Source organism: Rhea americana, unplaced genomic scaffold, assembly GCF_003343005.1.
Source record: "Rhea americana isolate MKP2758 unplaced genomic scaffold, rheAme1 scaffold_33, whole genome shotgun sequence".
Classification (NCBI taxonomy): Eukaryota; Metazoa; Chordata; class Aves; order Rheiformes; family Rheidae; genus Rhea; species Rhea americana.
This window is the reverse complement of record NW_028186457.1, coordinates 6391707-6419575: the sequence shown is the minus strand read 5'-3', so window position 1 is coordinate 6419575 and position 27869 is coordinate 6391707. Positions and strand designations below refer to the sequence as shown.

Below are 27869 nucleotides of genomic sequence, written 5' to 3'. Positions count from 1 at the left end.
AAGGAAGTAATAAATATTTAGAATCACCTGTACTGTAAGATTTTTAAAGCAAATTTACTGTAATATCCAATTGTCATATGGATTATCTTTTTCCAAGGACATACAATAAGTGGGAGAGGAAATTACATGATGAGTAGATTTTTAACTCCTTATATTTCACTTCAGAGAAGAAAAATTCCCTCAAATTTACATGCAAATATCATTTTCTTCTTTGACATTCTAAATTATGTAAAGAAACAGATTATCAGCATATAGATCTACYGTGCAAAGTACAGAAGAGGAAAAAAAAGCAACTATGACCTTAATTTCATTATATAGTTTGCTAAAGGCAAGAGTTTCTGACATGACTAGTTGCATTTATGGCCCCAGAACATAAATACCAGCCAGAAACAGCCACAAAGGCTCTTGGGTGCTAGAGCACAGGTTAGCCCCACTTCCTAACCATCAAGACCTCTTAAGAACTGCACTGGTGCACCCATAAAATTTGGGAAGTCAGCAGCAACTATTCAAAATCTTGGCTTAAAAGGCAATTTTCAGGTTTTTCGCTAATTACTTAATTTTAATGCAAGGTAGCACGTATTCCTGTGCAATCAGCCAGATGTRCCAAATTCCCAGGGGACTCCAAATAGCCTTGTGCAGCAGGATCAGACCACCTTGAGGTGTTATGTGAGACAGGATCTTGACAGCTGCAGGAAGGAAGACAACAAATTCACARGTGAAAACAAGATTTAAATGAAGTAGCCATAATGTTGTTGTAGACAACAGTGCATCAGGAGCAGTGTCACCATTGTGCCAGACCTGTCATAGCTCCTGATGGGCCTTCCTGCTCCCTCCCCACYGCACTGCTGCCACGTCCACAGGCATCTCCTCTTGCAGGCCCTGCAACCTTCCCCTACTGGGGAGCTAATTCCCTCTCAGTCAAAAAGCAAGAGCAACAGAGCACAYAGCCTTAACTCCACCAAGCCAGCCCATTCAGCCAATTCATCATAGCATAAAAACATGCTTTACTAAAACAAAACAGAGCCTATAACCTCTGATACCCACATGTAACTAGTAGGCCATGAAGATAAAGCAGACCATTTGACAGCAGGAAGCTGCGTTTATCACTGCTTTGTATCACTTTCCTCTGGATCGTTTAGGTAAGCTTTAATTTAAATCATCTTTAATCAGTGGGAAACCTCTAAATTTGCACCAGGAGGAAAGTTAAGTCTTTCTTGTTAAATGCCCCTTATTCCTGCTTAAGTTATAACTATAACTTTCATGTTCCATGATGAAATGAAAAAAGAAGGGGGGGCAAAGAAAAAAAACAAACACAGCTTTATCTCGCCTAATCTACTACGAGACGTGAMAGCAAATCTGTCAGTCTCATAACCCAACACCACATGTATTTCTCTCTCCTTGCCACAAATTTCTGCTCAAGCAGCAGGAATATGACAGCTGTGCCACGCACTGGCATATCTGCAATGCTAAACCTCTGCAGAGTAGTTTGATAAAGAGATGAGAGCTTCATATCCGTTTGTAAAACAACATAGCCACTGAGGCAGCTTGGGATTTATGTCCGCTGGTTAACAGCCCTTTCCACAATTTTGTGGATATAAACAGTGGGAGAGCAGGGAGGAACAGAGTTTGCAAACTGTATCCTCAGTTGCTCCTCTGAAATTATGTTACTTTTTGACTTCCAAATGGCCACAAAATTGACTACAGGCAGGTGGTGAACTGCTGCTTTTTCTCCATTCTATACTTGCTATCTTCTGCAATATTATTCAATGGGAGCAGATCTTTTCTAATTTTGAGACTCGTCTTTGAAGTAAATAAGCAAATGAGAGAAAGAATCACTATTCTAAAAGAATTAGCCAGATCCTCCCMAAAAACTAAAACACTAAATAAATGCAGGTAACCAATTTTGTTTTGGTAGCAGCACTCTTGCTTTTGTTTCTACTTCTAGTAATCTGACACACTGCAATCATACAGGCAGCAGAAGATACAAATATCTTAAGGTCTTTCCTGAGTTTTGAAACTATCCTGTATTCTTCTGATGACACACGTTCCCTGAAGCCCCCCTTCCTCCCATGTTGTCAAGTCTTTACTCACTTCATATATGCTATTTATTCCTACTGATGATATAACCAAGGACTTGTAATTTAATAACATGCTGGGGTGGCCCTACCATAAAATAACCATATCWGAGACAGTAATGTCAGGTAGGACAAACAGCAAGCTTACTGCATCAGGTAGACTATCTGCTCCCATACTACAGAGCAGTGAATGAATAGGGACCTAGAGCATCTCCACCAAAGAAAAGCTTCTGACTGCTCTAAAGGGTATAACAAACATTTATTCCATAAGAAACCATGACCACAAAGAGAAACTTTGTTTCTGAAGGTTTATCTAAGCTTTGGATGGCTGTGCATAAAATGCAAGAGCCAAGCGCATCCACGAGGAAATCTGGTATAACTCCAATGGTTATGTCCACACCAGTGTTTGCAAGTGGGCTTAGGAGCAGACAAGAGTATGACATGACCCAAGGCCTGCTCTCTGCACAGAGGCTTCCCCAAAAGCTGCATCAGGAACCTCCTGTAAGCAGCCTCCAAGCCATACTGAGACCGTGCTGACTCACCCACCCGCAGTACCAAACTTGCGGGTTCAACGGCTGGGCAGACATTGGAGTCAAAGACCATCCCTTGAAATATAATTTGCACCTTCCAATTGGTTTCACTGGTTGGTGCTCCCTTAAGCCAGAGGAGCATTTGCCTCCAGACAAAATTCCCCCCAGATCCACGTGGCCAAAGCATGCTAGGTGCTTCAGAGGAACACAGGTATAACCCCTGCCTGCCAGGACACAGAAACAAAAATAACACAAATGTATTACAGTGCATCATTATTCAGCAACAAAGGTATTAACATGCAGAAACGACCTAGAAAGGGAAGAGATGACTCCATCAGGGCACGGATTAATCACCGGAGCACAAAGATGTCCGACAGTTCCATCAACTCTGGCATACACATGTTGCAGGGTTGCATGTTCAGTTTTTAATAYGTATCAGTCTTATTGTAAACATAACTAAGTCATGGCAATTTCCTGGTGATGCAAGCAGAATGCATTTTAAGAGATGCTTGACTAACTAGCTGCAGGAGTGAGGCTGAACAAAAAGCTTCCAGCAAAACTTTCTTCTTACTGAGAAATACAGCTTTGATTCAGCAAAATAAAAGGGAAGTGTCACTTTTCCTGCAAAAATCTAAATACTCTTGCTGGAAAATGCAAACCACTCATGAACCGACAATTTCTATTCGAATTTTCTAGGAAGTTTTCAAACAAAATTTTTCAGTTGTTAATATTTTTGTCTGAATATGTCAAATCGGATTTCTGCTGAAGAAAGAAAAACAGATAAAAAGTTTCTCCTGAAACCATCAACAAACATGAACATTTTTTATTGTTGTTACTACCACAATTTTCAGGATGAGATGATATGAAGACTACTACACYACTGGGATACAGAGACAGCATGGAAAAAGCATGAGAATTGGTAAGTGAAGCAGTCTTAATACCATGAAATTCAACTGAGATTCGACAAAGAAAAGAGTTGTAGCAGAAAATGAGTGTTTAAAGTTGAAGGTAGCCAGTTCCAGCTCAAATCATGAGCTCAGAGTCCAGTCCAGGTACATACTTTAAAGGAGACTGGAATGTTACAAACACCAAGCATTCCCAGAAAATGCATCTGAATCACAGGAAATGCATCTGGGATGCAGTTTTTCTTGTGTTTGTGTCAATCAAGCTCTTTTCCAGAACTGCAGGTAAGTCATTTATGTGCAGAGACTTCCAAAATACTTAAGGCAGCCTGTAGGCTGTGTATAGACTCGTCTCCCTGTGTATATACACACATCAAGCAGGAGGACCTGGACTGGGAGCACACACTTATAGCACAAGAAACTACTATTTACGAAACGAAACTAGTTGAGGCCAAACTTCCCTCCACCTGGCACTTCTCAGTACCATTGCTTCTCAGCACAGCAACAGTATTTTGCATCTTACGTCCACCGGCCTAAACGACCCCACAGGACGCAAAGCGGCAGAGCAGTCCCTTTGGCGGCTGCCTCGTGATACGACTCTGTGCGAGTATGTGTGCATGTGGGAGCGTGCTTCAAGTACAAATCAATTTATTTCTCCCCGTATGAATAATGCTTATTGACAAAATCACTGGGTTTAAACGAGTACAACAAAATTAAAATACAGCAAACTGATGGGCTTAGGTGAAAGACACTGTATTCCTTCTGTGAAGGACAAGTACATAATGCATTTGGTGACCCAGAAAAATATCGTGCAGCATCTACGTCTGTTCATACAAGTATATGTCAAGTGAGCTGAAAGAAGAGAGAGGTCAAGTTTTCGCCTCAGTCAGCTGGAGCCGAGGAAGCACAAAGTCACCTCGTGAACATATTTGGAAATAAACACTGACAAGGGAAAGCCATTTCTCTTCAATTGTCATCAGCTTTGGGGCTAGACAGCATGAAGCTGTCACACGCTATCATAAACACACCTGCAGCAGGCGCTAGATGGGCCTGTTGGAGACAGCAAGGCAGGCATCAGCTTTCCGGGGACACTCTGTCCAATTGCTCTGTGAGCTTTTCTATCAGCGCACGGAGACCACCTCACCTCAGCATGGCTCATCTCAGTTATTTGCACCAGCTCTGCTGAACGAGCCTATGCATCAACATATGATTCTCCTCCTCGCAGCACTACCAGTGAGTGCAACGAGGCAGCATGTTGGCCGGAACAGATAATCCCAGTGAGGAGCTGTATCACAGCACGCAGTGTATGTGCTGGTACAAAACCAGGAGGTGATATTTCCTTGGAGTTGAGACCAAGTAAGAAGACCCTCCTACAGCTGAGGGTCTTCCAGAAATCTCTGCTAGCAGGTGACACAGCATCATGGCTTGTCATACGCACAGGTAAGCACATAGATGTGACCTGCATAACCAGTATGTATGGGTTCCCAGAGGGGAAAGAATATATATCCATCCTTTCAGTGGGCCTAATTCTGCTCCCATGCACATTGATATTAAATCAGAAATGAGTCTCAGCATAGCAAAAAAAAAAAAAAAAAAAATCAGTGAGTTCACTGTCAAGTCCAATGTCAAACATATTTACAAACTTTCCTGAAGCAGGATTATGGGAAATTTTATATTTTAATTTGTGAACTAAAATCTCAAATGCTTTGGCTTGAATGCTTTTTGCTGAGAGCCTCATATCTGCCCCTTGTCAGCACATAGCTTCATGATGACCCAATGAAAGCCACTACAGTTTAGGGGAACCTTGATGCTGCTCTAAATTGCCTGCAGGGGAGAATATAGCCATTACTAGGCCCAGATGAAGGACTGCAGCTGAAAGTATATACATTATGTACAGCTTCAGACTTTGGACTCTGATAATCGGACACAAAGCCCAGGAAATATTAGCTGCATTTCCAGTCCTTACAATATTTCATTATTTCCCATAAAACAAGGCTATCATATAATACAAAAGCGAGGGAGGGTTACAAACTCCCCCCAGTTAACACTGCCAAGGCTGTGGTCAAACGCACAGGAAAGGCTGCAGCAGAGCTGGGTCGCCACCCCCTCCAATCTGTCGCTATATCTGCACGGTCGCTCCCTAACCCGGTTGTGTCAAAATGATCCAGGTTGGCTTACTATTTAAAAGCAAGGAGGTTTGTCTTTAACCCAGATCATTTTGACTGATTTGGGTTAGGAAAGGGCTGCACGTGCAGCTACGCCTGCGGATACAGGCCCCGCAGCAGTGGGGACAGTGCCCAGCCACAGGGCAGCAGTAGCCTTTGAACCTGCCTCAGCTGCAACCCAAACAGCACATCTGGCCACAGCTGTAGACACTTCAGGAAAAAGTGACATATGAGAGTTCATCTGTGACACCAAATGCCACGGGTACTGTAAAACAACAGGGTGTGACTCGAGGGAAACCATTCCACTGTGGATTCCATTAGTTCAATTGAAAATATATAAAATTGGCACTGATGGGCCTCATGTTTAAACCAAATTCTTCATTGAAGAATAACTATGAATGCCCTATTAATACTGCCTAGTCATTCACACAGACAGGCATCTCTCAGTATGCGGCATGGCTTTGATCTCCTTTGATCTCCAAAACTAGACAAACAAATTTAAAAATAGAAACAAACTGGAAGAGCTAAGAAGCTTCTCCTCCATGCAGAAAATGCTATCTGTAAACAAAACAAAAACCACGCACACAGTATTTGAGGCCTAATCCTCACCTGATCCAGTAGAGACCGGAGAGGGGGAAAGTGCTACCACCACTGCATGCAGACCTTCCCAGGGGAAATGCAGAGCTCGCTTCCTGCCCAGGAGCAGGCAGGTGAGCTACTCCTCTCCCTCCTCTTCATGCATCAGAGCCTCTTCCTGCATAGCAGCAGAAACAGCCGCCTCAGCTTTTTGGCCGCAGGTAAAGTTAGCCAAGGAGCTGTAGCTACTTTGGTGCCCTGGCCACAGGCTGTGGCTGGAGCAGGCAGGCAGAGGCTGCTGGCCACCCCGTGCGGTTGATTCCACCTAGGTCAGCCAACACCAAGCAGGAATAATGCAAAACCAGAGAGACAGGTGATCTGGATGGGATATTTGTTGGCCCAACAGGCTGAATACAAAAGTGACCCTTAAAAGAAAAAAAAAATAAATAAACACACAGTAAACCTGCAATCTTTATGGCTGGGCACTACAAACTGTGACTTCCCAATCCCCCTCTTCTTCAGGTAGACATGGTTCTCTCTGCAAAGAGGAAGGAAACATACCCAGACCAGAAAGATAAAACATGACATGGATCAGCTGGCCATACTAGGCAAACCCCCACAGCCCTTCTGATCCAAAAACTGCAGACAAGGCACCAAATGAGGGACACTAGCACCCAGCAGAGGAGGGATGTGGCCACAGATTGAGGACACAAGCCTGTCAAATGAAAACTGAATGCAAGATCTTTTCTGCCCTWTCAAAATGGCTTGTGCAAATATGATCTGCAGCTCCTAGAGCAGGAGGGAAACAGCCTTGCAGCCTCCTTTTGCTCACCTGCCAGGGACAGTCACCCCACTGTGTCCAGGGATACATCCAAATCATGTATCAGCATGAAAATTAGCAATATGCTCCAAGAATCTCTCCTCAAAGTTTCCTACTTAACACACACCATCCTGTATCATGTTCCAGTAGTCTCTGCTACCAGCCTGATGTGTGATCCAGATCATGTCCTCCTGCTGGCTAACAGTCATAAAATGGATATTTTCTTTCTGCACAGAAGTGTGGTTAGACTGAATACATTCGACTTTGTAAAATACATCAAGATTCAAAACTGAAAGGTGCTCCTTTGGTGTAAAATACTAAATGATTCTCTTAAGAGCACAGGATCTAGCAATCTAGAGTTTGTCTGAGGATATTTTGAAGGATTAGACTCTTCAGATTCATTCAAAAAGAGAAGAAAACTGGTTGCACGTAGGCTTCAGCATTAAAGTATATTTGACATTCAGCCAAAACCATTTTATCTCTGTAAGCAATTCTTAAACACTGCAGAAAGTATTCACTGCTTTCATTACTAAGTTGCTTTAAGAATTCAGCAGGTAACTAGAGTTCCAAAAGTCTTAAACTAGTCTGGCAACACAGATTCTTAATGGACTTGCTATCCAAGAACGTTGGAGGGGAAAAAAAATAAAATAATCAGATGGATGCTAAATATATACTCTAAGATGGATTCAAATTACACCAAGAAGTTGACTTTTACAGAGGGAGAGCATTTCAAATGAGGAGCGAAGCTCTGCCCAAAGGAGGTTCTATGACGATGAAGCTTCAGCGCATATTCAAAACCACAGGGCAAAAAGTCCTGTGAATTTTTCAAAGACACTGTGTTGGCCTAAATCTGCTCCTACTGAACTCAATAGAGTGTTAATTTTGACAGAAAACTAATTAGGACAACGTTGCCCCATATATTTTGTACTTTTAAAGTGTTCTTGTTAGAAATAGAGGACTAAAATCTCTCTCCTAAATAAATGCTGTTTTGTTTATTACTTTTCTAATTCACTCAGCATGAACACTGAAAGGAATGAACCTAAATCTGTTCCATACACCAAAGTCCTCTGCATTAACAGAGCCACAGTTACTCTGAAGCCGTAGGGACAGGGTGATTACCAGCACGCACTCTCAAAGTGGCCTGGCCGCCAGCAGTTCCTGAGGTCTAATGAGGACTCTTCCCTCGACCACATCAATAGCCTTTGGCAAGCCATTTTCTGCCTCAGTTCCTCACACTTATCAAATGGAAATGACGACAGCATTCCAAATTAATAATCATTGTATGCACTGCTTTAAATGTTGTTATTATATAGTGCTTTTCATATACAGCCAATTAGCCAATTCTCAAGGGAAACTGAGGCATGGAGCAATGCTAATTGAGTAATGCCATCCAGTAGGCCAAAGCAGAAGTAGGATCTACATCTTCTGTTTCCTGTATTATCCCACTTATCTACAATCTCAGTCTTAAAGTGACAATTAAGTTAAAGTTTGTCCACTACTTTCAGATGACAGGATATTTGCTTACTTCTGCTAGCACTGCTGTTTGCATCCTATCTTTTTGTTGTTGTTCCTGCAGAGAAAGCACAATGTTAGGTTTGTAAAATTACGTTACATAGGAAGACACTGCAATGGCAACCRCATGATTATGGTCTCACTGCAGAGTTCAGCAGCAGAGTAAGCTGGTGATGACACAGGCTACTCAGCTTAACATGGAGAGCTTTCACGACGACAAGAGGAGCACAGAACAACTGGACCAAGGCCTTCGCTGTCCAGGGAAGCAATCTCTTTCCTTAGGATTACTCTAGTGGCAAAGATCTTTCAGCTTAATGACTCAGTTGTCAAAGCAAGGGAACAACTGATATCTAAAATGAACAACAGATGAACTCACATCTCTGATGTAAACCAGAAAAGGCAAGATGCCTAGAATAAAAAGCCTTGTAGAAGATGCTGTTCTCCCACATAAGATTCCTTTATCAAAACTGTAGCTCTCATCCAAAAAGGCACTACTGTTTTACATTACAGATGCAGAACATGTTCCTTCAACACAATCTTGCCGCYGAGGTATTTCCATTGCAACAACATCACCATTTGTAAATATAGCTCTAGAATACCTATAATTTTAGAGCAAAAATTGCTGACTGCACCTACATGAGCACACCCCACCAGATTAAGCTATTAAAAGTGTCAACAGAGTTGTGCAGCACAGAAAGCAGGCCAGGCTTTACTCAAGCCTCACAAGTGTTATGAATGCCAAAGTTCAAGAGCTCCCATCAGAAAAGCTTTTTTTACACTTTACCCTTACTGGAAAACTTGGTGCTAAGACTCAGCTCCAGATAGCACCAGATCAGGAATCCATTGATTTGGGACACCAAAGACAGTGTCGGCAGTCTTTTCCTTTGGGCAGTAGAAGCCCAGTGTTCACTACAGGCCCCTTATCAAGCAGGGGAAATAGGAAAGCTCTGCCTGGCCAACATATGAAGTTTAACAGCTTACAGACTTCATTAATTACAATAACATCATCTTATATTTTATGCCCCCTTTCATGGTACAAGATCCCAGAGCACTTTGCCATCTTAAAGATTTGTGAGACGCTTGATCCACGTGGACAGAAAAAGCTCAAGGTAGGAGGAGGTTTTCTTCAGACTCGCACACTGGGACCTGACACAATGGAAGTCCTTGTATTCCCACCTTCTTCGGTAGGAGCCAGGAAGGATGGGATGCCTGGACCTGGAGTTTGCATGTGCCATTCCCAATAAGCAGCTGGTAAAAGCAGTGTTTATTTTACCTTCCATAAAGCTAAGGAGATTATACAAAGGCACTGGAGGTGCTGCAAAGAACACAGTCTTCATCTTGGAGTCCCTAGTAGAACAGTCAGTTAAGAATTATCATTCAATACTAAAACTGAACAATCTATATGGTCAAGATCAGCACCTACCTATTCACACACATCAGCATCACACAGCAAAGTTTTAGAATAGGAATGCCRTGAAGCAAGAAGAAAATACAGCTATTCAAATGGGACTGTGGCCAGGACATGAGGAATACAGCCTTCCCTTCCCAAAAATTGCTGGGGGCAGGGGAGGTGTTCTTTAGCTACACCAACAGCTCCAGAACTGTGAAGCTCAGTTCTAGCTCACAAAAGAACATTATCAAAGTGCCTCTTTATGGCTCAGATGGATGCATAACAGCTGGAGAACCATCAGCACCTGTACATCCCTCGAGACTTCCCTTCTAAAGATCCTGTCCATCTTCACAGTCCCAGAAGGATTACAGTGTAACCACCACCTTCATAACAAATCTTGAACCTCCAAACTAACATATTCATTTACTCATCTGTGTAAAAGTGTATCACTGAAACAGAATTTTTTCTCAACAATACATATCCAATCCAAAGCAAACAGTTTGCCCATCTGTTTTTTTTCCAAGAATAAACTCAAGTTACTCCAGTACAAGAGAAATATTGTGTAGAAAAACACAATAGAAATACTGAGAAAGTTCAGATAGACTGAATACGCTGTTTATACCCACTCCTATGTGCTGAATGYTTCATATAGGAAGGCTAAAGCCCAATCCAGTGCCCAGCATCTCACTGTAAAGCTCGTGACTTACCGATGTTGAAAACAACTGTTCCTGGATACATCCAGCTCCATGGGATACTCCGCAGGTACACATAAGGTACTGATGCTGCAATAGCCCGTGCCTTTCCACATTATTGTTGCTCAAGCTTCATTTAATGTAGCTGTGAGATAGGAATTTTGTAAACACTAGTGCTTTGGGGCCTTGAATAGTACCAATATCTGTAACTCTATGGTAATGTTAGGTGTGAAACAAACTACTGTATGAACTCTTTGGTCATGGGGGATGTTTAAAATCACATTTTACAGATAATCAGAATTTAAAAAAACATAATTTATAAAGCAAGACAGCTGCAACCACAAACTCATGCTTCTTGAAGGAAAAAGAGGCAGCCAAGAGGCTGGAATATGATAAAAAGTTTATAGTTTTTTCATCAAAAAATCTGCAATTCTCCATTGTTAACACACACACACAAGAAATAGGATTGAGGAGGGAGAGAAAAGTTTGTTACCATCTGATAACTAGCTGGTACATTGTTCATGCTAAGCCAGGTAAAGACTAAGCTTCAAAGCTGCACATGTTTAGAAAGCAGCTAAAATTGCAACAGGGCAATGGTGAAAAGTGACATGCTAATGGACTCATGCTGCAGCAGCATAAGACATATGTACCCAAGACAGTTCAAATCAGGTCATAAAATCCAATTCGTGAAACTAACCTTTTAAAAATAGATTGCTACAATTGGCTTCCTCTGAAAGGCAACTGCTCCAGGCTGCTGTCTGAGCCACTGTTTGCAGGGTGTCCACAAACCAAAAGGAAAAGTAATGACTAGGGAAGGTCTAATTCAGTTCCTGGAACAATTCTCATTTCAGGGAAAATATATACATAGATTGTAACAGCCAAAAGGGAGCCAGGAGAGGAGATCCCTTTAGAAGTCATTAGCTGCAGCTGTTAACATAGCTGCATGTTAGATAAAAAAGGAGCTTAGTCTTGCTTTGTTCGTGTGCGTACTTAGCATGCCTGCTAGTTAGGCACACTAAGTCTGCCCTCTGTGCTATCCTATTAGTTTCAGGATTTTCCACTTAATCTGTATAAAGTTTGTCTCATCTGAAATTCAGCCTTCTATTTTATGTGCAGAAAGAGCACATAAAAGTGCACTCCTGGAGCAGGAAAAGAGGCACAAGGAATAAGCATCTCCCCCATAACACTTGTTCAAGCTCAGCAGGACTGAGGTCCTCTGGATTTGGGACAGTTAGAAAACAGCTAGAAAAGTCCTCCAGGTGGACAAGGGCCTGGCCACTCAAGAGGAGAGGAGCTCCCTTTTATTCTTAAGAGGAGGTTGCGGTAGATGAAGTAGCTAGGCAAAAGCCCCAAGTTTGACACTAAGGCAACCATGGGAAGCCACACTGGCTGGGGAGCAATAGTAGAGCAATGCAGGGCAACATCATCTACGGCAGGGGACAGAGTTATCCCCCAAATCTCTGCAGTTCACAGACTGGTGATCTCTGCCTGCTCTATAGCTCCCACAGCTTCTGCCTCCAAAAGGGGAAAGAAAAAAAAAAGGTAACAAAGAGGAAACTTTCCTTTCTGCAATACATTCACATAGGAAAGTACAACATGACTATATTTCTTATCAGTGTGGTAATTACTACTCGGTGTAGTGCCTAAATACAATCCTATGAAATTTGCTCATTGACATACAACACAGGAAATATTGCTGGTAAATAAAGATGATAGATGGAAGTATTTTGAGTATTCTGCAGAYGGGTAGGGATGTTTATTCTACCCTGGACAACATGACGCTAACCGAATGGCTCCATTTGGAACAGGGACACACAGATCTCACATTTGCTAGAAATATASCAAAAGGAAAAAGTGTGAGGAAAAATTGGACCTAGAAAAGGAAGTCATATACTATGTTTATAGCTCTGTTAAACTATGCAGCATGAAACCAGTCAGAAGGTACCTTCCAATGCCCCTGAGTAACTAATGCACCCACGGGAGACATCCACATCAAAATCTCACAGCTGAGTGGTTGGATTTGCCGCAAAAGGGAATTTGGCACTTGAAAGAAAAGAAAAAAAAAGAAAAAAAAAAACAGGATCAGAACTGTAAATGGTTTCTGACAGCATTCTCTTCATGAAGCGAACTCTGTAAAACATGGAATATATTACAAAACCTGGGCTGGAAAGSAAAGCATTTTTAGGTAGGTGGAACTTTTTAATAGCATGTCATTAAATCTCTTACATTTAGCATTTAATAGAGGCAACCTTCACAGCAGCACACTCATTACAAAGAAGGCACAGGGGACGATACCTAATAGCGAGCAGAGTGGACGCGGAGCCCAAGCGCCTCATTTTGTGAGCGTTCAGATACCACGGTGATGAGCAAAATCATCCAGATGTCTTAACACATTAAATTAGAAATATCCTTATTCTGCTACCAGGCCTCTTTGGCCCCATCCCCACACAAGTTTGTCAGCTGAACATGAGCCAGAGTTTCAGCCTGTGTAAATTACTGTAGTTCCTCTGCTGTCACTGGCAGTAGGCCACTTTTTATACCAGATGTGGTCTGACCTACGTATATTTAAAAATAGGGTCAGTGTAATAAAATCTTAAGACAGTTTGACTGGTTAGTGTGGACACAAGAAAGTTGTGTTAATTCCATTTCCTGGACTAAGGCCAAAACGTACAACCTGCCTGTCTGAAGTAGGTCACCTGCATCCATATATAGGCACCTATATCAAGTGGTTTAAGAGCAGCTGAGTGTTTGCACATTTCTGATTTCACCTGTCACTTTAGCCATGACTTTTGACAATCCTACCGTAAAAAGGGATTGGTGTGCTTTTCCTGGCTTGTGCTCTTTGGCACTAGAAGTTAAAACCATGAAGAGCTTTGTAAGGATACTTCCAATGACCAAGAGTGCTGTTTTTACAGCAGAACATACATAAAGCCCATACAACCTCAAGAAAACCACTTATTCTACATATGATTGCCAATTACTGTCATCTTCCTTGCAGCTCCACACCAAGGAGAGCTGAGGACCACTGAACCAAGTAAGGCAATTATTGTTTACTCTGCACACCTTGAATACTACTTGATTTTTGAAGTGAAAGCTATAGAAACCTATTATTTGACTGCCTGAGTAAGAACCTATTATCCTTTCGTTTTGAACTACTGCACACGACCGACATCATAAGTCTCCCAGGCACAAACATTATGATTGAGATGAAGCTGGACCAAATGCTGAAATCAATTCCAATCACAGCAACCAAGTCTAAGCTGCTGGTTACACCTTACTGCACATTTCAATAGCGTAAACAAGCAGTTTCTTTATCTTGTTCTCTGGTAAGAGTTTACATGCTAAGTGGGGTTTTTTCTTGTATTAAAAAAAAAAACTCTTCTTTGCCATAATAAATTTGTTTAAACAGATTTGAACTCATTTAACCAACAGGGTTTTCCCCTGTTCTGGTTTTGGCATGAAAGGTGTTTTAAGCCAAGCCAGTTTTAGAAATCTTCTCTTGGACCCAAAGGAATAATTCTTCAGGACCTTCTCATTAAGAAATTGATAAATAAACTGAAGAAGCATATAGACTAAGAGGGATCTATAATAGATGGCTGACCTATTTAACACCCCAACTAACTTTTTAACAGAATTGAGTTGAATTGGAGCAAGCTGCAAAGTTGAGAATCACACCATAAATCTAAGTCCACAAAGCTCACAAGATCATTACTATTTACCCGTCAGGCTTGACTTGCTCCATCAGACTGAATTTATCTGAATGCTTCAGACTGCTTCTATTAGCATCACTGCCTACACTCTGCTCCGCTTCTCTGTGCAGAAGCGGGCAGTTTAAATCACAACACGCACAGTGGCAGTCAGTCCCAAGGAGCCTGGCTCTTCATGACATATTCRTCTAACAAGAGGCATTAGCCATGAAACACAACACCCAAGGATTTTGGCTATGTATGTATAAGCTGTGCCCATCTCCTCCTTTAACTATGTACCCAAACCCTTCCAATATTTTCCTCTAATGTGCCAGAAAACGTACGTTTTGCTTTCCATCTCAAAAGTTACCATTCTAATCAAACCTCTTATTGTCCCATTCCTGCGATTTCCCTTCTCTTCTGACCTTTCCACCACTGACATCATTAGCTTCCTTTCAGCGTGCAGGCAAGGATCACTTTCCTAGCCAAGAGCCTTCCACTCTCTGAAGTGCCCGGCTAGAAAACTTTCCTGCATTCTTCCACATTTTCAGACTTTCTTACAGTTCTTATCACTCCTTCCCCATTTTTGTACTCATAACTTACTACGTTGTTCTCAACCATTCCCTCTGATCCATGCCCAGCACTAGACTCCATAATGACACTCACTTGTCCTTCAGACATTTCTAAAAGCAAAAATCCTTGATAAAAGGAATTTACAATCCACATGGCTTCTTCTAGTGTAAGAACTTCATGACTGGGACCATCTTTCTGTCCAATGCTGATGCGATATCTAATTCAGAAGGAACTAATCAGTGAYTGAAACAATAGTGAAAGTAATAAATTCTGGTAGAGAACCATCATAACATAATATTATATTGTATAAGAAGATATATAGCCCCGCTATGGATTTTTTTTTAAAAAACATCTGATTGCAGTCTTTCAAATGGTCTCTACCAGTTTCTCCTGTACCTATAGCTTCAGACTACTCAGATACAAAATCTGAAAGGTCTGCTGAAACCAACAGCACAGTTGAAACTTTTCATGTGGAATTTCCACTAAATTTGTCCTGTGGGAAAAAAGACAGTAGTAAACAGTGGGAAAAGAACACAGTCCAGACACTTCCACAGAAAGTATATCTGCTTCCACAGAGTACTGCATATTTCTTGTTAGCTATTATTTTTAACCTCTTGTAGATTTATTTTTACTACAATTTAATCTTACATGTTATATGCCATAACATTATTGTTACGAGAAACACTAAAATAGCAATCCTAGACACCCAACATCATTTTACAAAACAGGGAATTAAATGCAGCTCCAGCAACAGCTGTGTAGATTACTGCAGCAGCCACCAATGCACAAGCCCCACTCACAGCCTTGCTTCTTCAAGCATCTTTACGGAGAGAGGGGAGATGAACGAAAATTGTGGAATTACTCCGGAAGTTTTGGTGGGTTTTATCTTGTAGTTAAACACRGAATGAGCGAAAAAGATTTTAAAACGCATCTCAATGGGATGAGTTTGTCTACTGCTACCAGGTAACTCTAAGACAGGTAGTCACTACACATGTCAGCATTGGCCTGGAGCTCRCAGTCTGCTAGCCCAGAGCCAAGCAAGTTCCCAAATCTCATCCTAAAAGCACGCTAATGATTAAAACTAGCTGCGACTGATGCATATCTTGAGGCTTTCATTTCCCCCCCCCCTTTTTTTTACTTAACTGTTTTAAATAAGTGAAACTTTGTTCGAGTTAAAAGTCTCAGCTATTGGYTCCACAGTATATACTCCCTTGAATTTAATAAAATTTAAAGAAATAAATTATATCTCACTAATCACCTTAGCTTTTAGCAATGTAACACTGATGCCCATCTATTCATACCAAGATAAACTATGGCGGAGTTCAACTTTCTGTTCCTTCCAAAACCAATTGCCACAAAGCTTTGTTTTCAGCTTGGATGCTGTTTGGCACAACAGTTTAATGTTGACTTACAGGACTGGGGTAAAATACACACAGCTAATTTTACTAAGTGCCATGCCAGTGTCTCTGGGGGCCGTGTGTTTTCCTACCTTCCCATTCAGCAATACGATTTGCCCTCAGCTAATGAGGTGTACTTCATACTAGCAAAAGCAGAGAGTTTAGTTACGGTGTCCTCCTTCTTTCTTGAAGGATATAGCCATGGAAAAAAAAAAAAGTTGAGAAAGAGCATCTTTAACACGCRTACTTTTTAAACGTGGTGGATACAGGCTGAAAATCCCTGCAGATCTCCTCTTTCTTCCCCGGGGCCCCCACGGTTTATCACGTCCAATTAGCCATCTGCCATGCCCGCGCTGCGGCACGAGGGGACGCGCCGCCCCGCCCCGGGCAGCCCGGCAGCGGCCCCATTGTCCCCGCTGCCCGCGCCGAGCCGCCCCACTGCGCCCCCCGCCGCCGCCGCCCCCGCCGGAGGCCGCCAGTTGCGATTAAAGCAGCAGGAGCGCCAGGGAACGCTCCAGGAACCGGGAGCCACGCCAGCAGCTCCGGGATAACCGAAGAATTTTCAAAGGGCTCTTTTTGTCACGTATACTTTATTTGCGGGTAATAAATCAACCTGGGCCAACTAGGGCTCCTAATACTCAGGTTGCCCCCGAGTGTCTAACCTGCTGCCTTTGCTGTTTTACCAAGCACTCACCTTTAACAGAAGCACTCGCCACCTCCAAAGAGGCCAAGTTCTTTGAGTCAATTTTTTCCTTTCAGTGATTATTTTAAAAGATAAAGCACATCATCTACCATTTAAGCCCAGCTTGTTAAACACACACACACACACACACGCACACACACACACGAGTTCAAAAAAACAAATCCTTAAAACTCAACTGACTAAGCCTACATGGCTACTACCAGTTATACGTTAGGAGGTTAATTTAATTTCTCTCTCAAACACTCACTCCCCTCTTTTTCCCAAGGCCACTTCAGCAACAGAAATGGCCAGAGCAGCTGCTCTGCCAGTCACCGGGATGTTAAATTGAAGATCATTTCCTCTTGCTATTCTCCACAAAGCATGATGTGACCTTACACTAAAAACTAGTCTGTCCAATTATGGTAGTTTTGTTCCATCAGTGAAACTGAAATAGTGTTTCAGATAAAGGCTGCAAAAAGGAATTTCGTTTTTAGTGTTAAAGGTAATTTGTTGCCTTGAAGTGGAAGTGCAACAAATTAGGGCTATGTACCTCTATGCTCTCTGTCATTATATTGAAGAAGCAGAAGAAACTCCTAGATTTTCAAAGCCACACACGCAGATCAGGGAGAATAARTTATATTTTATTGGAATTCTTTCTAAGCAAAAATGAGAAAACAAAATGAACATTTATGTTTGAAATTAGAAATAGTTAGCATTTAAGTCCTTGATTAGGAAACAGATGGTTTAAATTTCCACAGATTTTTGAACATAATATTTCACACTGCAGCACTGARCATACATAGGTAACACACCACTTTCAAATCTTTACTGATTTGCTGAAAATAAATAAAAAAAGATGGACAGTAACATTATTCTGTCAATACTCAGACTTTCGCAATGCCCTACAGTAAAATCTGTCCTATGTTCAAATACTGGGTTCATTCTGAACCAAAACTGAAATATGACATGAAAATTGAAATACTTCACTGAGATATTACTCCCCTCTTAATATGAAACACACTAAATCCTATTTCACCTGGGCAATACGTGGACTGCAGCAGATTAACTGACTCGAACCTGGATTTATGATCACTGTTGCAGTGGGTGAGCCAAGTTCTGTTTTCAGTTATGTTAGTCAAAATTCTCAAGCAATTCCYCTGAAGTTGCTTGAGTTATTCTGGATTCGTATGACAGTAACATAGTTGGTCCTAGAACTGGGTGGAAAAAAATTCAAAAATACTATGACTTTTCTTTTACACCCCTCTCTGTCCTAGACTTCATTCAGACAATCATATCTGACTTTGCTTTTAGCCTTCTTTTCTCATATCTAAGGGTTTTTTTTTCCCTCCCAACATGTATACCGTAATATTCTCTGCTCTTCTTGCCAGATTCACTACACAAAATTCCCCCAGCGGCAGTCCCTTTAGTTAAACATCGGGCATGTGTGCCATACAAGCCTGTTAAACAGGAGCTGTTTATCCAGAGAAATATTAAAAGCAGGACACCAATCCAAATCAAACAAAAGCACAAATACTTCTAAGTTGTTTCATGACTTATTTTAAGTTCCAGTCATAAAATGCACAGCGCTGTGGATTTAAAAGGCCTAATGCTCCATAAGTATTTTCTTTGATATAACTATGAAAGACTTATAAATACCACTGGGTACTGTTCAGTACATGTCACCACGGAGCAGTAAAGCTGCTATATGTCCATAATCAAACTTCCTAGGGACTATAAGGTCACAGCAGCTGAAACAACAGAATACTTCATCCCAAATCTTCCAGGGGCCCAGAACACCTGTCCAGTTGGAAAGCTCCCCAACAGGCTCTTAACATTGAGGGTATATCCTTGAGGGGGGAAAAAGATCCCAAAGTTGCTTTAGCTGTTCTAAAACCTCATGTTTCCCCAGCAGTTTATCAGGGGACTTGATACAGCATGAAAAAAGAATGATAGTTACACCTGCCAAGCCAGGTCAGATRCTCACTTGTATTAATGCAGTCCATCAGCCCTATCAGGTGCAGAGCTAAGACWGGCACATGGTTGTCTAAGTCCTGCTGCAAAATTGTCTCTTTGACATAAAAAAATCTGGGACAGCACTTTTCCTCTTTCCGAGCTTCACTCCACAACCCAATGGAGGCAACAGGATATTTCCAGTTGCTTCAACAACTGCTGTATCAAACCTTATTGCATCACCTATGAACTTTGCTAATGCCCGTGCTATAATCTTRTTTTCCTTTTTCACCCTGTTTTGGAAATCAAGGATTGTTAGCTTCAGTAAATATCAGCTTTCAACAGAAGCTGAGTGTTAAAGGTCTCTCCTTCTAGAAGTTGTTCAGCCTTAATTGAATTAATATCAAGGAGAATAAGTGTCTTCTTACTGTCCTATAACACAATGCAATCTCATCCAGAAGAAATACATTGTAAAGGACTATCAGGTGTCACTCCCAGTGTCCTGTATATACTTTTGAAAGAGGAAAAAAGAAAGGATTAGAAAGAAATGCTTTGGAGCCATGTGGTATACATCTCTCCTAAACTCAATCACTGATTGAAGATTGCTGCCTTCCAGGAGCAGACAATAGTCATTCTTTCCCTTTTRTCACAAGATCCCCAAACCCACACATTCTCACCCATTTCTGAGCAGTGCCTGCAGGCTGGAGGGGGAAAACCATAGGCTTTCCCACCGAGACCTCTCAATTCATCCGTGTGTCACTTTGCAACATCTACAGGCCAGTTCCCTGCCAGCAGACTCCAGAGCAGCACAGCTCCCTCCAAAAAGTCCCTGAAGGAGATGGGACAAAGACAAGGGCATGGACAGAGCCTTGCAACCTTCCTCGTGCACTGGAGGTACCTGGTGACAGAGGTTTGGGAGCATCTGGCTCCTTACATATAGGAAAATAACCATTTCCTTCTCCCACATCAATTACAAGAAAAAAACACCTCCATTAGACAGTAAGGAAAGAAAGTAGCAAAACTCTCATTCCTGACAGGCCACAGATCAAAGTCTCCAGAGAACAGTAATTTTATTTTTTTTTTAATTAACAGCATCACCTTAAAAACCATACGAGCTTTCCAAATAGTACACACAACCTGTCTTCTCCAGCACAGAGCCTCTTTTATCAGTGAGCATTACCAGATTGGACCTTATAAATTATAAAGTCTCAAGGTGAGGAAGTCGGGCATCATCCAAACATCTCACCACCACTGACATCTAAATTGAATTACTAGGAGACACTTGATTCCATCAACCTAGAGGAGCACTTCTCTGCAGACATAATTTCAAGCACATCTATTGATCAAACAGCCTGTCCACTGCCAATCATTGTCGAGTTATTTAGTAGCAGAGCTGCCAGTCACTTGTGCACAAATGAACAACACTAAAGTCTAACCTACCGGTGGAAAGCAAAAAGCAAACAGAATAATTCATTGTAGTCAAAGGCAACAGAACAACATCAATTCTGAACTTGCCCACAGGAAGCATCAGTGACAAATTCTGCGTCTTTATATCAGATCTAATCAATGTTACACTTAAGTGGCAGAAATATGTTTTAGAAAAGGAAACCAAATCTTCTTGTGGATAAGAAATAGATGATTATCCTTTCTAATAATCAATAGTTTACTAAAGTGTTCTCTCAGTGACCTCTATAAATATTTAAAATTTCAGCAAAAGATTTTGTTTCATCTCTGCTTCTAAAATACACTATAGAAATTCTTGTGGCTGAGAAACAAAGACGAAGCTTTCCCTCTGTGCATATATCCAAGGGATGGTTGTTATCTGTAGGCTTTACAAAGTGACTTCCTTTACATTAGTCCAACTTGAAACATCAGGCATTTGAATTTGGCTCCACACAACATAATTCTTGGTGCAAATTTAATATAGACTGAATTGAAAACTCTGAGAACTTGCTCATGTTTTATTATGTCACCAAAATAGACACAAGAAACTTAAGGTGTATCTAGGCATAAATTTGGTTTCTTTCTCAAACATAAGCTCAAGCAGAAGTGATAGAGTTAATGCAGAAATTATTGCCTCAGCTCAACAGTCTGTGTTATCCCAGAAATCAGAGTAGGAGACTGCAATAGTTATTTCTGCCCTTGAAGCCCCTCTGTCTGTTAATTTTGATCCCAATTACATGAGCGTGATTCTCTGGAATGAGATGGAATTACTTCCTGCATATATCTGGCAGTGAAAATTAGAGTAGTCCCAATCCTACATTTCTCTAGGGATGCTTAACTGAATTCCAATATCAACCACGCAGGTGTAAATCCACACATTTCTAAAAAGTTATTCCTAGTTCTCATCACAATGCRAGCTCAAAAACAGGCCCTCCTCCATTACCTCACGTTAATTCGTTCGATTTGGTTTTCCCCACACAGCTCAGAGACCCACTGTTACAGTTATTAGCGATAGCAGGCTCCTACGCCTGCACGTTTGGGTGCTAGCAGGGGAGCCGCGGCGCCATCGCCAGCATTAGTCTCCGTGGCTGCTCCCAGAGAGCAGCCTATCGATCCTGGAGGCTCCGCGCAGAGCCCATCTGCTCGCTAAAAGCCTGCGAGAGAGATGCGAGTTGTTTGGACTCCATTTTTTTCACTGGGAATAACAAGACGGAAGTTTATGCTTTTCCATGCAGCAGCTATAAATTCAGGAAGAGTTTAGGTGGTTTAGTGCACACTTGCCCTACAGAAGCAGCTAATGTTTAAGCCATGGAGATTCATTTTTGTTCACTGCACTGTGAACGTACAAAAGGACGTGAGCAACAGTGGCAACATTTTAGCAATCCAGGATACAGGTCAGGACAGAAGGAATAAAAGAGCAAATATCTGAATGCTAAGTTTATTCAGGTCTCTGCAGCTATTACAGACTAGACTCAGCCTCACAGTCCCTTCTCARGCAGGCCTGTCATTGACTCCTGGCGAGAAGGGGCCTGGAAGTCAGTTGTGTTTCCTGAATGCTCCAGCTACAATTTCTCCCATAAGCACCACATCCGCTGTTCCGTCCATTAAAACCAGCAGCAACTTCAGGCAGTTGCAACATGAGCGTGCAAATCCCCAAATCAAACAGGGTACACAAGCAACACAGAAACCATTTGAAAACATGTTGCAATTTCATGGGAGCATATACCTCGTTTTTCAAATGAAAATTGAGTATTTTCATTTCAAGCCCACTATCACTCCCTTTTTCCTCATTTCTCTGTGATACTGCCTTGTAATTACAAATCACAACAATAAAGATGGATTACTAAGATTTTTTTCATATCAGCATTTTTGTGTTCAGAAAGGTATGCAATGGCACAGAAACAAGCATTTTGCAGCCTTTAATGAAGTTTTTTTAAAATAGATTAGACAACCATTAGGTATGGACATAACAGTTATTCTCACCTCAGTGCAAGGATGCGGCCTCAACATCTCTTCCAGGCCTGTTTCTGTGACTTTGTTTCCTTTAGAAGCAGAAATACTAAGAGACCTTCTGGAAACTCCGGATTAAATGCATTAAGGCAGGTAACAAGTGTATTTATGATTCTGTAGGTAAAGTTTTTGCTGAAGATGAATGGAAAGAGTGTCTAGTCATAAAAGTCTTTCTGCTTTTTCCTTACTTAGGAATACTTTATTCTTATAAGCAAGGCAGACTTGACTTTCTCCAAATTCAATTCTGCCAAACTGCTTATGTTGAGAAGGAAGTGTCACTAGAAAACGATTGAGCTCTGGGGGAACAGGGTAAAGATGGGAAAGAGAGAGGAACTTTAACTAAGATAGTGTTTCCAAAAGGAAAACTTTTTTTTTTTTAAATGCATCTTCAGGAGCTCACAAACACTGATACCAGTGAGACTTGCRAAATTTGCTTGTAACCAGGTAGGCAATCAGCATGCAAATATCCTATGGTTTAATGGATTGTGGATCACAAGATACACTCAGCCAGACCCTATTACACTTATCCTCTAGATCAAAGGCTTTTCCATAAATGGGGTGCAGTCTACCATAGCAGGGAGCCACGGAGCTGCTGCAGCCCTGCAGGAATGAACTTCTTTAAAGTTTCTGTGATTACATAATTGTTTTTTGTAACTGGAGCTCCAAGCACTCTGCACAGCTAACCATCAGGTAGAGGGAGAAAAGCAGCTGAAAAGCAGAGTCTTGACAAACAGCTGTGGCAATAAGTATCATTCCTAGCCTAAAAGTACCAACCCCTTATGAAACAAGGAGTTAATCCCCTACAATTTTTAATTAAAAAATCTCTCAGAAGCCTGAAATGCTTTCTTAAGACTCCAGCTGCAGAACAAGGGGAGAAAAATATCCACAGGTTGTTTCACTTGAGATTTTGATCCTGCCCAAAGCCGGGTTTCAGAGGGCCACTGGACGCGCAACACCTTAGGAATAGGTTGCGCAGCCCTGGTGCATACCCACTGCCCAGTGGATTTACCTAACCCCCGCGTCGCTAAGGGAGGCCCCGCTCCACACCCCGCCGTAGCCCAGCCACGCTTGGCTCCACTTGAGCATCCACTGAAGGCGGGAGCCGAGCGCCCCTCTACCCCACGGAGCCCCGAAACGCCGGCGAGTCCCCGCGGGCGCCCGGCTGCCCCGAAAGGCGGCCGGGCCGGGCGGCCCGCTGCGCTGCCCGAGAAGCGCCCTGCGCCCGCCCCTGTCCTCCGCGGCCGCGGCCGCCTCCTCTCCCCGCGCGCATCTCCGCGAGGCTTTTGTGCCTCGCCGGCGCAAGGCGAGGGGGCGGCGGCGCCAGCCCTGCCTGCCTCCCCTCGGCGATCGCCCCGTCGCTGCGCCGCCCGCGGAGGGGCAGCCCCGCGGCGGCGCATCCTCCCGGCCGCGGCGGGCGAGRGGCGCCCCCAGGCAGCCACGCCGGGGGGAGCGGGCGGGCAGACAAAGCGAGGCCGGCGGGGACCCCCCCACCACCGCCCCCGCCCCGCTTCGTCCTGCGGTGCCAGGGCGAGCTCCGCATCCCGCGGCGGAGCCCTCCGCGGCCGCCGGGCCCTACCTGTGCGGAAGAAGGCATCCACCTCGGAGTCGGGGACAGCGCCGTCCTCCGCTGCCCCTTCGGCGGGATTCATGGCTGGGGGAGAGGCGGCGGCGAGGCCGGCGGCTGCTAATATCCAGTGAGTTAGGGAGGAGGAGAGCCGAGAGAGAGAAAAGAGGGAGGGAGCGAGGGAGGGAGGGAAGGAGGGAGGGATGGATGGAGGCGCTTTTAGCGGCGAGCCCAGCCGAGCGCCGCCCGGCTCATCCCTCCGGCGGAGCCTGCGGGGCGGCTGCCCCGGGGCTGGGCTGCGGCTGCCCGCGGGCTGCGCTGCGGCGGCCCCCGGGGCGGGCGGGTGCCGAGCCCCGCCGGCGGCGGCTCCGCGCCCGCCGCCTCCCGCCCTCCCTCCCCTCCCTCCGCTGCTATTGTTCCCACCCGCCCGGCTTCCCCCGCCGCCGCGACGGCCCGGCGCTCCCCGGCCCGGCCCCGGCGCTCCCCGGCCCGGCAGCGGCCGCTCCCCTCCGCCGGGCGGAGGCGCCCCGCGGCCGCGCACAGGTGCGGCCACGGCCGCCCCGGCGGGGCTCCCTGCTCCCCCCCGCCCACATTTCGGCGCGCCCCAACCTCRATGAACAACAGCGGGGCTTCAGCTGCCGGGTTGCCGGGGACTGGAAGTAAACGCATGCGTTTACGAGGAAAAAAAAAATCCCCCTTATTCCCCCCCTCACCCCCCCATGGGCCGTGGGCACGGTTGTTTTGGAAAAGCTAAGTGAAACTGCACGTTGTTGCAGGTACCTTGACATACTCAATTCTTCACAGTCCTAAGGGGCTTTGCTTTAGAGCTCGATTTCCAAACTCCTTTCCAGGTTCTGGTCCCAGCTCACATGTTGTTGGATCAACTGTCTAAGCAATGTTATTTCTGCCCTCATGCCAATATTTGCAATTTGGGACAGTAATTGTCATCAAGAGGAGCACTATAAGGAATACTTCTTTGCACTTTGTTAGTGGCTGTGTTAACTGTTATTCCCTGAGCCTGGCTATCAAGGCTTCAAGCACAGACAGGCACAGATAGACAGAAAGACAGATATCTGCAATGTGGGTAATCTCCTTTCTTCTCATGCTCAGCTGTTTGAAGCCTCACCAGCTCCCCATTCCACTGAGGTCACATAACAGCTCTTCCACAAGCAGCTTCCTTCAGGAGAGGCATTAGCCTTCCCACTATACCAGTGTATGTCACATCTCAGTCGTCCTGCCTACCTTGACCACCAGAAAGGTAAAACAACCATTTCAATAACCACACCTGTAGCCGCATCACGCCTGTATAATCCATTTGCACCATGCCTGCATCTCCCACTCTCAGCACTGGAGTCTCTCAGCCAGCAGGTTCCTGCGCCCCTGTCAGGGTAATATCCTGTCACCTCTCCTTTGCCATTGGAAACCCCTGACGCCTAAGGGCTTCTAAAGGTGCAGGGGTGGAAGTTACCTAAAGAAAAATGCAAGTACAAGRCATCAAGGAGCCTGGTCACCACAAGGAAACTCACTGGAGGACTTTGAAAGAGCAAAGCAGTCTAGTTCATCTCAGGAAATAGTCCAAAATAGCAGAAATCTGAGAGCCAGCTAGTTGTAAGCAGCACCGCTCAGATCAGCTCTCAATCTGGCAGGCAGGTTAGCAGCCGTGTCTGGCAGAACCCTTTCTATTTTAGCCCAGAATATTTCAGACAGCAGAACATGAGTTCTCTACATCTGATTTCTACTCAATAATACACCAGGAACATGACTTTTCTGCATCTGAACTCCACTTAATACATCAGCTGTGGGGTAGAGAAAGCTGGATTTGGATGTGTGCCCACTGACTAGATATACTGCCTTTGATAAAACGGCTGAATCTTTCCCTGTGGAAACYTGAGTATCCAAATGACATTGAACAAACAGGAACAGCACCGAGATCCCAGTTGCATCTTGTCTGACCTTACTGTTTACTACTGGAATTGAAAAGGAATTGAAAAGCAAAGCATGTGTCAGGCCTAGGGACCACAAAAATAGAAGCATACATCCAACAGACGTCTAGCATTTAGTTTCCCTCTGGTTGCCTTATTGCTTCTCTTCTAATTTCTGATCTGCCCATTTCCAAAGCTTAACACCAGCTGTTTTTAACTGTAGCAGTTTACCTTTTTATGCTTATGGATAAAAAGGGTCATTTCAGAGCTATCTACAGACAGCATCAACACAAAAGCTATTTCCAAGCTCCCAAACCTCACTGTAGACATCAATATGGCCTCTCCAAGCACACTCAGCAGCTGGGAACCAGCCCCATCTCCAGCACCAGGGCATTACTGCAGTAGAAATACTAAGTTACAACCACCTCTTCCAGATGCAGGTGTCCTACAGTGACCATTCATCCTTTCTCCCATGCTCTCCAAGATGCTGTACAGCAATGCAGAAATGGCTTCTCATTTTCCCATCATTTCAAATCCCATCTAAAGGTCTTGCCTCCCAATAATGTCTACATGCAATTGTGGTTTATTCTTCAACCCTCCCTCTCCTCCAAACTCTTGGATGCTGAATGATTAATTRTGACCTAAAGCCTTGGTAGCTGGAAAAAATGTGGCCTCCTCGTGAAACACTTTGCATACACTCAGTATTTAGTACAATCTGATCAAAACATTCCTTCTTCAAGAGCACCCTTAGAAGCCAGGCAGAAGCTACCTATAAGCAGAGAAAGTTTAGCATCACCCAGGAAGGGGAGTCAATGTTGYCAGTGACAGATATTTGTATTCCCCTTTCCCTATGGGGAATTCTGTAGGCTCAACCTATAACATCAATACTAAAATTTATACAGGCTACACAGAGCATCCATATCTGTATAATCTGCAATCTAATATGCAACATTAAAAATGCCAAAGGAGGAAGAGTATTTTCTTTATTTGACCTGACATCCTGATAACTACCTGAATTCTTTGTTAATAATTTAGCCATATGATCCTGCTAGTTTATGAAAATAAATTATGTTTCTCCTTCATGAGACAGCATCATAGAATAAGTACTCCCAGGCCTCTCTAGTACTTCAAAACAAAAGGCACTTTTAATAAAGGATAAAGAGTTGGGGGGTTTAATCCAGTTTCATTACAAACTTCATCAAGACAGAACCACGTAGTTTTGCTGTTCATCTCTGCTGCACTAGGCACAGAGTGTTTATATTTCTGTGCTTGCTGCTCCACTGGCCAGGACAGCCTTGCACCATGTACTCACTATTTTCATGAGACAATTGTTCAAGCAACAGTCACACTTGTCACACACCTTGTATATGCACAGATCATAGCAATGCAGAGTGAGGACAACCACACTGAGGGTATCAGTAGATTTTAGTGCAATCAAGGCATTGAGGGATTTACTCTTCTCATTAATGCTGTGAGCAGGACAGAGCTGTCACTGTAAAAGTATCATTAAAAACTAGAAACCATCATAACTTCAGTTCACGTCTTGCCAAGAAGTTTATGATGGTCATTGCTCAAAGAAAAGCAKTTAAATATGAAAAGCTTTTTCCAATACATAATTCACCTTTTAGATGCTGAARGTACCTAGAATTCCCTTGCAATGCAAAACACAAGAAACACCCTGTAGGATTACAAAGCACACTAGTTTCACTGACAGACACCGCTTTAATCTTGTGTGTGGCTCTATGTGACAAATTTCAATCTATACCAAACAGCTAGTTTGGTACGAACAACTAGGTACAAATGCTCTTATTTGTGAAGGCCACTAAAGCTGCTCAAAGGCCAGAAATTCATACAGGCTTTTGATTCAATTTTGAGTCAACGCTACTACATTCAAGTTTTCCAATAAGATGGCAATAGGTAGCATCAGAAACAAAACCCATTTTTTAGTTTAATCTCACAAGCATGTGAGCTATAGGACAG

The 27869-nt window shown here is 43.3% G+C and overlaps 1 protein-coding gene across 1 annotated transcript in view; it reads right to left on the bottom strand.

The window, feature by feature from the left end:
• KALRN (kalirin RhoGEF kinase) overlaps positions 1–24218 on the bottom strand; it is a 515456-nt gene extending 491238 nt beyond the window's left edge. The window contains exon 1 of the mRNA XM_085311032.1: positions 23980–24218. Within this exon, the coding sequence (XP_085167158.1) occupies positions 23980–24052 (73 nt within the window). The 5' untranslated portion in view covers positions 24053–24218. The remainder of the gene's footprint in view (positions 1–23979) is intronic.
• Between the last annotated feature and the right edge of the window lie 3651 nt (positions 24219–27869).